The sequence below is a fragment of the Crocodylus siamensis genome, chromosome 15 (genome assembly GCF_052110815.1).
Source record: "Crocodylus siamensis isolate JL-2025a chromosome 15, ASM5211081v1, whole genome shotgun sequence".
Lineage (NCBI taxonomy): Eukaryota > Metazoa > Chordata > Crocodylia > Crocodylidae > Crocodylus > Crocodylus siamensis.
In genome coordinates this window covers 23,376,262-23,391,203 of record NC_143409.1, presented here as the reverse complement: position 1 = coordinate 23,391,203, position 14,942 = coordinate 23,376,262, and the positions used below count along the sequence as shown (strand labels likewise).

Sequence of the window (14,942 nt, the reverse complement as noted above, 5' to 3'; positions counted from 1 at the left end):
TTTTGACTCTTTACCAATTATTGTCTGTGACAGAAGGTGGGAACTGATGCTGGCTGACTGGATTTCCTCCAACTTTTGCTTTCCTGCATTTGGCTCCCTTGTTTTTAACCCTCTATTATTTTTTATTTTTGGTCTCCACACTTTTCTCCACCTTTTGCCTTTCCCCCATGTCCCATGTTTTTTTCCTTCCTTCTGTTATTGTTCTGAACATGTCCTTTTCCCTTTGTCCTCAGCCCACTGTCTTCTATCTTTCTGTCTCCTTTTTTTCTGCCTTTCTTGCCCAGAGTTCCCAGTTCTGTCCTCTCCTTCCATATTGTTTTAGCCAATTCCTTTCTTCTAGTCTTCAGGCCACAGAGATAAAACACTTCTAGGAGAAAGCAGACCCTAGCCTAAGCCTAAGGTAATTTTATTCAACTGAAAAATGCAGAGGACTATATTAGTGGTGAAGGTGGAAGATACAGCATTCACGTTACATATGCTGTTAATTCTTGGTAAGTAAAGTATTCTATGAAAAAGCTGGACCATTTGTGTTGACATCACATATAAAAATAGGTCTTTTCATTGTGCCTAGCTATTGCAACAATTATGGTATGCCTCATTAAGCTTTGTTGCAAGATTACTGAAATACTTAGGAAGGAAGGGAGTAAGGAAGAGAGAGTGGAGACAGTGCCCCTCCTTTTTCTGCTTCAGTTGAAGGGTATGTGTTCATAAGGACCTCACCATCAGATCTCAAATGTTCGGATGCGTTAAGTACCCACAGCTCCCATTCCCTTCAAAGCAGGGATAGCTGAAGTGCACGTACTTGAGGTGTCACTGTACTTCACCTTCTACCTGAAGTGAGTGGCAAGCACTCAGGCTGTGGCCTCTTAGTCAAGGAAAAATTGGGAGTGTCAATTCAATAATGATCAGCATAAAGTCCTGTGAGCCACCTGCTAATAGTGTCAGTCTTTCCAAAAAAAAAAGCATCTGTTAAAAACAAACAAACAAACACAAATAAGGAATGAACTCAAATGAATCCTAAGTTTTGAACATTTTAATGTTTAAGGAAAGTCTGGGTATAAGTGACAGCTTTGTGGCTCTGGTCTGTTCATTGTAAAAAGAGTAATTAAAAGTTTTAATTCATCTTTAGTCAGTCATTAAATGAAGGTTAGTAGTTGCAAAGTAATTTTCTCAATGACAGTAAAGATTTTATTTTAGTTATAAAGCTAACATTATAACAGACTCTAGACCAGTTTGCAACACCATATACAGGATTTGGTTGTGTGTGACACAAAGGATGTCATTTTCCATTGAGATGGTTGTCACCAGTAGGAGAGATTCAGATATGTGTCTCAGTCATATTCATATATTGTACATCTGCAGCCCTTGTTGCTCAGTCAGATTCCTCCTTTTGTATTTCAGGATTGTCATCTTTGCAATTATACTGCATCCGGTGGAGAGCTTTGAGATCTATAATTACAAAGCCAGTCTAGGGCATAGCAGCATGAGTGTGACACTTACTCATTTATGAATTTAAATATCAAAGCACTGCTTGTGACACCCTCTCACTTGCTTACGCATTCCTGGTAGTGAGCACAATGAGGCAGGGAAGATTGCTGGCCAGTTTTCTCTCTGAAATGTTTTCACAAGATATAGATGTATATTTTTCAATATTCCCAGAGAAGGAAATGGGTACAGTTTATGTGAAATATATATATGCCAGAAGCAAAGTGAAGAGTACAGGATAATGTTGCCCTGAGACTTTAAGTATCCTACATTATGCTGCAGTCTTTTGGCAGCTGAGCCATAAGGAAGACCATAGGAAGAGGAGTGAACAGGACACTATAAGCATAGAAGCTTAGAATAATTTGTTATACGTGCGGTGCAAGTTCTGGAAAAACTGGTGTTGAACCTGAAGAATAGATGCTGTTGGACCATGTTAGGAGGGGCATGGCTCTTTGCCATAGCAGGAGCCTGACTGCATGTGTTACAGGTGGAGAAGACTGTCTACATCAGCAGTTCCCAGTGCATGGCACATGTACCATCAGTGGTACGCAGACCACCTGTCAGGTACACATTAACAGATTGATTATAATTACTTTACATGACAAAAATTTTCTGGTGGTACTTAATCGAGTATCTTTTAAATTGGCGGTGCCCAATCTGTCCAGTTTTGGGAACCGCTGGTCTACATGAATCCTAGCACGGTGAAGGTCTGTTTGCAGATGTTGTCTATAAAACCCTGGGGTTAGGATGGATTGAAGAGACAGCTGAGCAGCAGGTAGCAGCCGCTGCTTGCTTGAGGTAGGAGAAATTGCTACATGAAACCTGGTCAAAGAAAAGGGTGCCTTGGCAGGGAGAAGAGGTGTTATGTCCTTAGTGGGAGGGGGGTTTCCATGCAAGACTGAGCTCTTGGAGGTGTCTCACAGCAAGGAGATGCCCTAGCTTATCTTGCTGGGATCCTTGGACCCCAGGTGCCTTCCTGCCCCTTGGGCAGGGGCCGGACCCCATGATCTCACCAGGTCCCTTCCAGCCCGCATGTCTGTGAAATCTAGGAGAGATCGCCATGCAGGGCTGGCCCGGTGGAGTCCGTGCACATCTCAGCACTTGGGGCCCCGCTCTGGACCCAGGCCCAGCTCCGTGCGGGCTGGGAAGGCGGAACCGCCCCCGCTGCTGCCCGCTGCGCTTCACTGCAACAGGGCCCGCGACTGACAGGCTGCCGCCGGGCCGAGGCCTGAGTCAGACTCAGGCTCGTTGCTGGGGCAACCGAGTTCCTCCCCGGCCGGGGATTGGCTGCTGTCGGGCCACGTGAGCGCAGCCGTGTTTTGACAGGCGAGCAGGGCCGCCTGGGGGTCCTAGCGCTGCCTGGTGCCCGCGCCGGGTGGCGAAGTTGCGGAGCGGGCCGGGCGGGACCCGCGCGGCTGCAGGCGGGGGGCAGGAGCGGGCCATGGCGCGGGGCGCTGCGCGGGGGCGGGCGTGAGGCGGGCGCTGGACGCCGCGGGGCGGGGGCGGGGCCGAGCCCGTGACAGCGCCGCGGGGATGCGCGGGGCCGGGCAGGTGCGCGAGGGGCGGGTGAGGCGTGAGGCCGCGGGGCCCCGCTGCTGACCGGGCCTGGCGGCGCAGGGGGCGCGGGGATGAGGCTGCGGCCGGGGCAGGAGCCGGAGCGAGGGGCGGGCTCCCCGGGCCGGGGCCGGCCGAGCCTGGGGCGCCGCTGACTCAGAGGCTCCGGCCGTCGGGGCTGAGCCTGGGCTTTGTTGTTGTGGGATTTGCCCTGGCAGGTTATAAATAGCCCTGCCCTGGCCCCTGCCCCGGTTCCGGCGCCGGGCCGGGGAAGGACGCGCGGGCACGTCCCGGAGCTGTCCCGTGAGCGCCGGAGGGAGGCCTGGCCGCCAGCTGCCCTGCGCTGCCCTGCCGCCTCGGCGAGCCCCGGCGGGGGCTTGACTGACTTTTTTTACGCGACGAAACAACGCAGCTCGGATCAGCCTCGCTGGAGGCAGCCCCGCAGGAGCACGAAAACTCGCCCACGGGCCGGCGGAGAAGCCGGCTGGGAGCCACCATGAAGCCGGAACGAGGTAAAGGCTCGGCTCGGCCCGGCGGGGAGACGCTTTGTTGCTAATTTTAGAAGCCGCCTGGCGTGTAAACATTGTGGGGGGTCGTGCCTGTGTTGTCCCGACTCCGCGCGGAGCTCGGCCGAGGAATGGAGGGCTGCGGGGGGAGGTCGCCTCCGCTGGATCCAGGATCCGCAGCGTTTGCATTGGTGGGGGAGGGAAACATCGCTGCCTGTGACCGACACTCCTGTGGGTGAACTTCTTTTTGCTCTGGGAAATCCCACCGGCCCGGGGGCTGTCGGCCGCGGTTGCCATCGCGCTGTTCTCGTGGCATTGCAACACTCCAGCGCGCCCCTCCCGCGGACCCGGCAGGCGGTTGCCGCATAAGTCAGAGGTGCGTGAGCGCAGCTCGGTGCTGCCCGCAAACACCTCGTAACGCATCGAGAACTTTTAAAGAACTCGCTTTCAATAAAATTAAAAAAAAGCCCATGTGAGGGTTTTTCTAAATTTCAAGCAGTTGTGTAGTGAGTGGCAGGCTGGAATATTCTGTTTCACAGTCTTTTGTATATAGATTTTCTTTTTATGAAATCGCAAATCGATAAGCAAATTAAGGTGGACTGAGATGTGTATGTTTCTGTCTCTAGCTCTTGTGCTCAGGATAGCAACAGCTGCTGATGCCCCAAGAGTTGAAAGTGTGTCATGGCTGCTGTTTTGGATCATATATTTAGCTTAGCTGGCGTTTATTGCTGTCAAAACGTACCTTGCTGTAACCAGGAAGCCTGAAAGAGAAATGACATCATTTGTCACTTTTAAATAATTTAAAGACACATGTGTGTAACTACTTGTGCAAGTTCCTTCAAGTGTTTTCCTGGTTCCTTTTATTTTGATAGCAATGTTTATTCTGTGGTATTTATTTATTGTTGTTCTCATTAGCCTGCAATATGAACTTACTTTTGTGTGAGAAACCTTTTTAAATAGTCTAGATATTAAGGTGTTAAAACACTAATATGTACTAAGTGCTTTTAATTAAGCTTGTTATTACACTTTCTGATATGGACCTGGAACTGATGTGTGTTAGTGTTTTTCCACAAACTGTGATTGACATCATCTATTCTGTGAATATCTGTTAAACATACACAGCACAGCTAGATCAGCTGTACACAAGGCTTTTTTGGTGCTTTTTAAGAAACAGATTAGTGCTAGTAAGAAACAAAAGAATGTTATTTTTTCTTAAAGTTGCCTACTACAGAACAGTCTGTTTGCACAATGCCTCTGTTTGCATATTGCATATTTGCATATTTAAGATCACATCAATGTGTTTGAGAGGTGCCTACTGCCAAGATGAACTAAAAGATAGATAAAATCAAAGTCAATATTTGCAGCTTTAAGGTACTCTACTCTAGCAGTCCAAAAAGCTCTTTTTGACCTTTGTCTATGCTTTTTGTAACCCCTAGCAGGTAGGAAAATCCAGCTATTTCATGTTCAAAGATGATTGTGGAATGATGAGCCTCTTTTAACCGGCATTTTATGGAAATGCGTGGGTGTGTAGACAAAAAAAACTGTAAGGTTTTTTTCCCTCCCTGGAAATCAGCGTTTAGTATATTAAAGCTACACTTGTCTAAAGACTCTCAGAGATTATCAAGTTAATAATAGGAGAAGGTGCTGTGACATGACTGTTTTTAAGATAATCAGTGAACCAATGTGAAGGTGTTGTTTCTTTAAAGACAACTGTGGTTGTTCAGACTACAATTAGACTGTTACCAGCTAGTTTAGTAAATAAATGCTAGTTTAACCATGCACTAATGTGTTTGAGCAATAGCATATACAAAGGGGGGTAGTGAAAGTGCTGCCTAGATGCCATATGCGGCACGTAGGCACTCTTTTGGAGGCACGGTCATGTTATGTTTACATGTGCTGCCTTCTGCATAGCAGCTGCACCACAGGATAGCAAGCAGTCAAATGTACAGTCACCTGCTATCATTTGTCGTAAATTTAATAGCAAAGGACACAAAATAGGCAGAAATTTCAACTTGCCACAGCCTAAATTTTGGCAGGTGCCATAGCAATGTCAGATTAAAAACTCCAAATGAATACAAAGTAGTAAATCCATAAAGAAAGAAACTTAAAAGTCCAGGGTATATTGATTTGGTTTTGATAATTCCAGTTTAATTAATTTCAGCTTCTGGAAACTAAATTCTGATCTAGGCAATCACTATTTTATATAGTTGATTCTATGTGTGCATAGACCATTGTACTTCTGCACCTCTAAATTGAATGACTAGCTGACCGTTTGAGCTGGATTTTTGTCTATACCATCACAAACTGATTAAATCAAACATTTGTGTTTTCAGTTGACATAAAGCTTACACTTTACCTAATAGTATTTCAGTATGCAAATATGTGGACTAGAGAAAGGAGGAAGATTCATTTGCCTGTCTTGTCTTTATCACACTGCTCGATAATAAACCTTTCCAAGTGTCACTAGCAGAGAATGAGGGCAGATGATAATGGGAGAGCTAACTGATGCCTTATTCTCTGGTTTTTCCATAGTACACTGATAGGGAGAGGGGTATTAGGGCAGAAGAAAAACTGAGAGAAGACAAGGAAGAAGGTTTCCATGAAATCAAGAACTTGATTCTGTGCTTTTATAGTGAGGAAGGTTCATTTCTTGTCTGCATCCTAATAATATTTGTTTTGAGAACAGTGAGGATGGAACTAAATGTAGAGCTTCATGATGCTTGCAGAGCAAGGTAGTGGAGCAACATGGAGAGCTAGAATGAGATGAATAGTATGTTTAGAAATACAAGGAAAGGATGTAGTCCAGTGATTGTCAACCTTTTTGAATTCAAAGCGATCCTCAATAGACTCAAAACCCCTTGGAAAATGTCAGCTCTTGGACAACAGAAAAATAATAGCGCAGTTCTTCAGTTGCAAAGAACACAGACCTTAACAGGTCAGAATGTTTTTAACACTAAATTTCTACTTGAAATCTCTGGGTTTATCTTGTGAATGATGTTGCCACACCTAACAGTGCTAAAATTGCATGGCATCCTGTGGCACCCTTGAAAAGATCTCGGGCATCCACAGGTGCCATGGTATCCTGGTTAAGAATCACTGATATGGTCTCACTAGGGTGATTAATGTGACCCCTTCTGCTGTGTCTTCACTAGAAATTTTTTCTCCCAAGCTTCAGTGCAGCTACATAAGTGGGAGTTTTTTTAATATAAACAGGCAGTTGGTTCCTTAATCATGCCATGCACTCTTACCAATGCAATAGGTAAAAGCAGTGATGGCAGCTTATCTATACTCTCTCTTTCCCAGCAATCTTATATTGTACAATATTGCCAAATCTCAAAGCCTGGTGCCAAGAGTGGACATAGTACTTCAATTGAGGCAGCACTAGTGCTGAGTTCAAAGGAATAATTACATCCCTTGTTGTCCATATGGTTTATGTTAATATGTCCCAGAATAACCTTTGCCACCGCCTTTTTTTTTAATTGAAGAGTCACATCATTGAGTCATACTTACTTTTTAATCCACCAAACCCTTTTTCGGTAGTGCTGCTGCTTGCTCTTTCTGCCCCCATCTATTATGATAGTTACCCTTTTCCTTTTCTTTTTTGTGTCTTTGTGACAAGGTATTTAGTAGAATCCTCAGATTTCTTGGAATTTGACAGGCATTGTCGTGAGCGCTTCTGTGGCCTGCTAGTTACCCTGTTGAATAAGAAAGTGGATTGACTTGATATCACTTGTTCTTGACAAATCCATGTCAGCTGTTTTATTATCTAATTCTAGTTTTCCTTTATTTTATTCTCCCCTGTTTCTTCACTGGTTAGTCCCCTAAAATTAGACAGAAAGTGCTATAGGTGGGGACCATGTCGTGATTGATTGTTTTTACTTGTTCTGTAAAACACTTGCATTTTAAAGTACTGATTTCCCCTGATTAACATCCTAATTTAAAGAAGGATGTCAATCAACCAGAAAAACATATCAGCAAGGGAAAGGATGGGAGCCATTAGGCTGAAGGCTACTCTTTTGTGTCTTTTCCCTTCTCCCCTCTTTTCTTTCAGTAGCAAGGTGGTGGGAATGAGAGAGACAGACAAAGGTGTTGCCTATGAGTCTCATCCTAATACTGGATAAAGATATAATGTCCCTTTGCATCTCTTTAAATGATCAGTGTGGGAAGAACTTCTTTAGCCTTACTAGAAATCTGGCCAGCTTCCACATTGGGAATGTTACTGAAGGTTTTTTCCATTGGGCTTTTGGGAGAGTAGGTAAAGATAAGGATTCGTGGGAAGTTGATGACTTGTTTATTCAGGCTCGTCTTTCCGTCGCCAGATGCATCTGAGATGAGGTTCTTTCTTTAAGAAGGAAGTAGTTGTAAGCTTTACGTAACAGGCTGATCCTTCTAAATGCTGTTGAGCAAGCATCCCTGGGTTTCAGCAGTCAGGATACCTTGACCTGAAGAAGATTCTTAAAACTGGCTTCAAACTTAATGTATGACTTTTACAACAAAAAAAACCCACCTCCAAAGGAGGTTCCCGAGAGAGAATTTTAACTAAAGTGGTGAACTGTAGAGATACCACATCAAGAAATGAGAGGACCTCTAAGAAAAGGACATGTCTAATTGTATTCTGTGTTTAGTAATACACTGTAACAGAGAACCTTTTATTTTATATCTGCTCTAGAAAATAATGCCGTTCTCAGTTGTGGGGGGTGACGCAGTTTGGAAGCTGATCTGTTAAAGTCTTGAAGTTTTAAAACGGGCAATAGGAGATACAAAGTTACAAGCTGGTCCTGTTTAGTAGGGAACATGTCATTCTGAAAACATTTCAATTATGCTTCTGGCTTAGGTGGCACAGGTAAATTCAGGGAAGGTGATAATGAGCTGAAGATGATGCTAGTTCCCGTTTAGTAGGGAAGCTGTCATGATGAAAACACTTCTGTCATGATTCAGGTGTCATGGGTAAGTGCAGAAAGAGGGCTAAATGGTGTTTAAGGGGAAAGGTTGGGTGTGATTTTTCCTAATTTTAAGACTTGCTCCACAAAAATAGTTTTAAAAATATAGTTTGGATTTAAAAAATCTGGTCGATGAGAATATTACACTGTGATTCTGTTTGTAAGGCATGAAGCCATATAATGTTAATCTATGGGAAAACAAGTTTCTCCCTATAGCACATAATATACAGATTTACCTGGGATATTTGGTATAGTCCCTTTCCCTTTTTTTATCAGGGTGTCAGGTCTGTAGTGGGTCTGTAATCATCACCCTCCCTTGTGCCACAAAACAAGACTTTACTACAAAATTTGGTTTTCTTGAAATCTGGTCTTGAAAGTTCTTTTATATTCATAATGAGAGTTTTTCCTGGGGGGAAAAATAAACCACTTATTTATAACTAAAGTATTTATTTTAGACTTAAATCATTGAAATGCCAGTATAATTCTTACTTAAAATAGAATTACTTTATTACTATTAAAAGACACCGTTAAAAGCAGTCGATAGAAAGTGTAATTTTAGATGGTAGAAAATCTTGGTGCATTTTCTTCCTCCTCTCAAAGATCCCTGGAAGTGACTGAACTGGTGGTTTTACAAATAGTAAGGGTGGGGGTAGAACTGAGTCCATGCTGGGAGTTCTTTCTATACTATCTTGGAGGAGTGCTTGGAGCTGATAGGAGTGGGGTGGGAGTGGTGTAACTGCTACTACAAGGCTCTGACTATTCCTAATTTTTTCTCATAATGGGAGGAGTACTGGTACTGACAGAGGCCATCTGTCATAGTTATTTCCTTTGCACACTTGCACGTGTTGCACACTAGACTAGATGAGCTTTAGAGACAAGCCCTCCTAACACCCTTATGCTGTGGCAGTCAGACTCGATGATCTACCGAGGTCCCTTCCAACCCAAACATCTACCGATCACAGACGTAGCTTTTTATGCCAAAAGAATAGTTTTGCCAGTATAGCTTATACTCATTCCTCTAACAGTATAAACTAGACCATCAAAAATGCTTTTTGCTATTAGAACTGTCTATTCTGGTGCTTCTGTTGGTATGAAAATATTGGGAGGAATCCCAGCCTATACCCCTCACTTGCATCATTATGCCAACAGAGGCATTTTTAGATGTATCCTTACATAAATGCCAGTGAATGGAGTGCTCTAAGGATTTGACCCATATGACTCAATCCTCCACTGCCTGAAATCAGGAATTTTGGCTGACTGAAGTATGCCATCTTAGATCCTTACTCTTAAATACATAAATACATGTATGGAATCTTAGAAATTGCTATCCTGCCCTTAATTTTAGCGGTCTGATTTAGTTCTAACTAAGGAGACTTGAGGACATGCAAGGCCCAAAGTAATTGTTTTCAACTTAAGTACAAATGAACTTTAGAGAGAGAACTTTTTGTTCATTGACCTAACTTTAAAATGTACTACAGAATAAAGCTCCACCTCCTAAAACCAGCAATTTTCTTAAAACATGTGATGCTATTCCATTTTTAGTCATGGCTGTCACCTCCTCCAACATATGTTAAAAGAACTTTCTTGTCCAGCACTTTGCTGTTAGCAGTTTCTTTGCTTCTGACACTCAATTACAGTTGCTAAAAAAGTAGTGAAAATGGCCTTACTCTTTCTTTGCATAGTGATATATTTAATACATCAGGACAATAACCCTGCAGGGGTTCCTGCAGGGTTGGATGAATGGTACAGGGCTGGCTTCATGGGCTCAGTCCAGCCCACAAATCTGCCTTCCTCGCTCCCCCCACTCCCCTCCGTATGTCAGTGAGTGCTGTGGCTGCCGAATCTGTGACAGATCTGGGATTGTACCACATGTGGTACCTATTCTGACTGGATTGGGATGCAGCCTGCATACAGTGCTTGCTTCAATTGGTCCAGGGTGGAGGCTGCATGCAGCATGCGTCCCAAACAAGCCACATTTGGCACAAGATCCAGCCCCAGCTCCCAGGTCTTAATCAATAAAATAATGCACTTCCACTTCAGTGATAGCGTTTAATATTCACTTCATCCTAAAGTAAGAATTCTGAGTTAATGCCTTTCAGTGTTTGAAAGATAAGGATGTAAATATCTTTTATGAGGTAGAAAGAAAGTATTCTCGTTCAAGAAACATGCTGAATTTTTTTTCCATATGTTTACATTTAAGGCTAAGTTCCCAAAATATAGGCTAGTATACTACTCCTTGAAATTACATGCACAGTTACATGGTCACCTTTGTTTTCTCTTTGAAATATGAAATATTCATGTACCATAGGCAATTAAGCATGTAAAAATGCAGCTATGTACACTTCTTTTTTTATATGTGTACACTCAATTTTACTTCTACTGCCTGAAAATTAGATTTTTAGATGAAATTGGAAAAACTCGCTCTAAGGTGTCAGGTATATACAGTAAACAATTATAGTTACACTTAGTTTTATATGTAGAATTTGTTGGTATTAAAAATAACTAATATTCAAGCTTTGATTTGGTTAAAATAATAACATTTAAATCATCTGTTCTAGCAGATTTAGTGGCAATTACTATTGGCCTGCCTTTTAATATCAGCAGTTTTTACAATTTTATAAAAAAAGGTATCTAAGACATAGTGCCAAAAGAGCCTTATAAAATTATGAAGACTTAAAATTGATGAAGGCATCATAATAGTAAATAAATGAGCTGCTTTTAGAAAGGTTTCTCAGGGATAACTACGTATGAAATCGGAAGAGACAAATAAAAGCTTTGAGGAGTAAAACACTTAACATAGCAAAACTGGGGAAAATCTAGTCTGTTCTGATTTTATGATTGAAATCCCCATTGTAAATAGAATTGATTGAAAAGGCTTTGACAGTGGGGGGGGGGCAGTTCTGACGCATTCAGTTTCACAGAAATTGAAAATCAATGTCTTGGGTTGTATCAAAAGAATCACCCATTTTTTTTCTAGTTAACTGCCATCTTATTATTCCATTGTTAATTTAAAGATTTTGTAAGTTTTAGTTTTTTTTATAGACACTTTAACCTTTCTGTCTTCCTAATTGAACCCTGAATGATGCAATGAAGATTTGATTCAAAATGGTCACTAAGCCATTTCCTACTATGAGTCCATAAAGGCTAAGGCTTCTGTGTCAACATGTTCTTATGTTCTTAACATTTCATTTTTCTGTATCTGGGTATTCATTTTTGCTCTAGGAAAACTTTCAAAATATTGTTTTCATTCCAAATGAGGATAAAACAATATTTTGAAAGCAGCATTTAATTAAAGGCATGCGTGCTTCAATGATTCTGGATTTACATCTACAGTAATTGTAAAAATAGAGCTAGTTTCCATACCAGTTCATATTTGAACTATTTAACTGTACCATTAAATGTACTGTATTTTGGCTCATTTGGTCTAGAATGACAGATTGTATAGGCTAATGCTGCATTAATGCAATGTTAAGACTTCATATTTAGAACTTGCATCATATGGGAAAATGCGGAAAATAAAAAGGGCCTGATGATCATGGTAACTCAGTTGTTGGTAACCGGCTGCTTCAAGAGTGCTCAACCTGTGGCTTGTGGATCCATTGCATCTGGCCTGTGGGGCTCCCCACAGATCAGGAAATTTGGCAAAAGAGAAATAGCAATTAATATAGCCATCCTGCCAAATTTCCAAACCCCACACCCCCCATGCTATGCCCTCTTCCCACCCTTCTCCACCCCTCCCCTTCCAGCAGCTGGATTGGGGCTGAGCAATACCCCCTTTCCTTGTAGGGCCAGGCTAGGGCTCAGCCAAGCCCCCTTCTCCTATGTGGCTGGATTGTGACCAGTATGCCCTCTTCCACCCCATCCCCTTACCCTGACCACAAGTACAGGATTAAGTCCACCAGCCAGATCCAGCCTATGGATAGGCGAGGCACTGCCCATTCGGCTAACCAGCCAAAAAGGTTGAGCACTGCTATTCTACTTAACAGTACACTTGAGATTCTGGAATTACACTCGAGAGGAGGGTTGGAAAGATCCTAACACTCAAATGATTAAAAAAAAGTAAGATACCCAGATTCAGATGTCTATTCCTAATTTCTGGTGAGAATTAGGGCATATCTACACAGAATGTGAAGGTATTGTTTTACCCTGGCTAACTTTAATTGGCACTGGTAAAAATAGCATCAGCACAACAATTCTTCATAGGCTGCGTGAGCCCACTACTGTTTGTACTTAGGTTGCTAATTTACAGTGGTCCTTGTCATCTTAGGCAGGGACATAATTTACACACAAAATAGTTTAAGTGATCAGAAACTGGTTTAAATCTGTAACAGAACAAAAGTTCAGTGCACATAAACCAGTTTCAAAATGGCCAAAACTAGTTTAAGATGAACCTTGTTGAATGTAGTATCAGACTTAACTGATTTAGGTCAAATGGGTTTATGGAATTTCTGTCCCAGACCCCTTCCTGGTTCAAGCTAAATCCCCCAGCATCCCAGGAAGCTTTGTAGCTGTGGGCTGGGCTGTCTGCTTGAGCAGAGTAGGGTTGGCACGCCCCTCTTCTCTCTAACCAGAGCAGTGAGGACTGGCTGACAAGAGGGTGGGGGTGGGAAACCCAGCTACAAACACAGCCCAGTCTGCCTTGGCTTTTCCCCACTGGAGTGGAGGGGGTGAAGGGGTGGGACAACAGGCTCAAGTAGAAGGGAGATAGAGGGATTAAACCCCCCTGCCTCCTGTCTCCCATTGGCACAGGTCCCCAGCTGGGGCTTGTCCAGTTTTGCCCCCCTGCTCACCACTTGAGTGGCGGAGCGTGTGGCCAGACAGCTAGCTGGCCATGCTCCCTGCCACTCAAGCCACGAGTGGGGGGGTGGGGAAAGCTAGGCAGACCCAAGCTGGGGTCCTGTGCCAGTGGGAGATTGGGAAGCAGGGGGGTTTAATTCCTCCTCCTCCCCCCCCCCCCCCAACCTTTGCCTGAGGTGCTGTCCAGGCTGGCATCTGGCCAGGCCCCTTGCTGCTGGTGGAAAAATCTAGGAAGAGCTGCTTCTGCCTTCCCCTTCCAGGCACACCCCAGCTAGGGTCTCAGGAGACCAGGGTGGGGGTTTAAACCCCTCCCCAACCATACTCAGTGCCCTGCCAGGGTCTGGCCACGCCTGCCCGTCAGCTCAACTTCCCTCCAGCCTTCCAGCCACTGCCAAAGGGAAGGGAGAGCTTGCTCTAGCACCTCCCTGGCTTCTAGTCTGGGCTGCTGCAGGCATGTGGCTGCATTTCTGTTCACTTGCTTGTCAGTTCAATCTACACAGGTTAGATTAACCTGCAAAGATTGAATCAATTCAGACTTAGGCTTTTTTAATGTCTCTGCTTGGCCCTTATCATTTGCCATACTAGCCATATGCTAACCATAAAGCTAGCATAGGTATGTTTTGCCTCTGCTCTCATTTTTTAATTGCTGTTCAAATAGTGTAAGTGGAAAAACTGAATGTGTGCTGTTTTGTGATGAAGAATGTAGAACTCACTACTTGTATTGGAAAACAGAAAGTTTACAATAGCGTTGCAAAAAATTGTGGTCCGTTTCTTGAAGGCCACTAAAATCACAGACACACATACATCAGATGGCACAAAAGGTGTATTTGCAAATAGGTTCAGAGCAGAGTCAAAGACTCAGATTACTCTGAATCCACCAAGGAATTTTTGCAGGCTGTATTTATCTTTTTCCTCCTGGGCACGTGTGCAGAAACAGGAACTCTTACAGCTCATTTCCGTTTCATACAAACATATATGTGATTACATCACTACATCCATTGCATGTATATTATAATTAACTACTTAAGTATGCAGGGCGGAGAGGTAAATATGCATCAGCTAATCAAGCATGCTCAGAAAGTTCTATAGGTCACAAAGAGTTTAAACCCCCCGCCCCTTTCAAGGACACAGTCAGTTGAATTCCAGCTTCTGTAATCTGCATGAGAGGCTGGGGGAGAGTCTGCGATTTAAGAAAAACTGTGGCAAGGCTGGCCAAGGAAAAAAGTCCTTGGCAGTGTTTCTTTCTTATCAGGTGTGAGATGCAAGCTGTGCATTTCTAACAATATTCCCCCCTCAAGATGCTTTCTGCTCCCCATTTTCATTTAGGCAGATCAAGATAATTACGAGGAATTTTTCTGAGTACCATGACTTTTGCTACAGTCTGCGCTTTGAGGGGGACTGCTGCAACTTGCATCCCTTCAACTGTGGTGGTTATCAATCTAGTGAGACAGGGAGTAAGGCAAGGAATAAAAATCAAACCAGTCAGAGCACACAAAAATACAAACCCTACTTTCTTCCACCAGGGTCCTCCAAGTAGATTAGACCACCTGTCTTTATCCCATGTGTTTTCCCACGTTTGTATTGGTACATGGGCTATTTTCCTAATCTCTTTGGCAATCTCTAAGACTGCTTTTCTGTTATCATCTATTTGGAGACAACA

The 14,942-nt window shown here is 43.4% G+C and overlaps 1 protein-coding gene across 1 annotated transcript in view; it reads left to right on the top strand.

Moving 5' to 3' along the window:
* The first annotated feature begins 2,989 nt into the window (after window positions 1-2,989).
* The window catches only part of ATOSA (atos homolog A), an 89,561-nt gene continuing 77,608 nt past the window's right edge, over window positions 2,990-14,942 (top strand). The window contains exon 1 of the mRNA XM_090028677.1: window positions 2,990-3,551. Coding sequence (XP_089884803.1) covers window positions 3,536-3,551 — 16 coding nt within the window. The 5' untranslated portion in view covers window positions 2,990-3,535. The remainder of the gene's footprint in view (window positions 3,552-14,942) is intronic.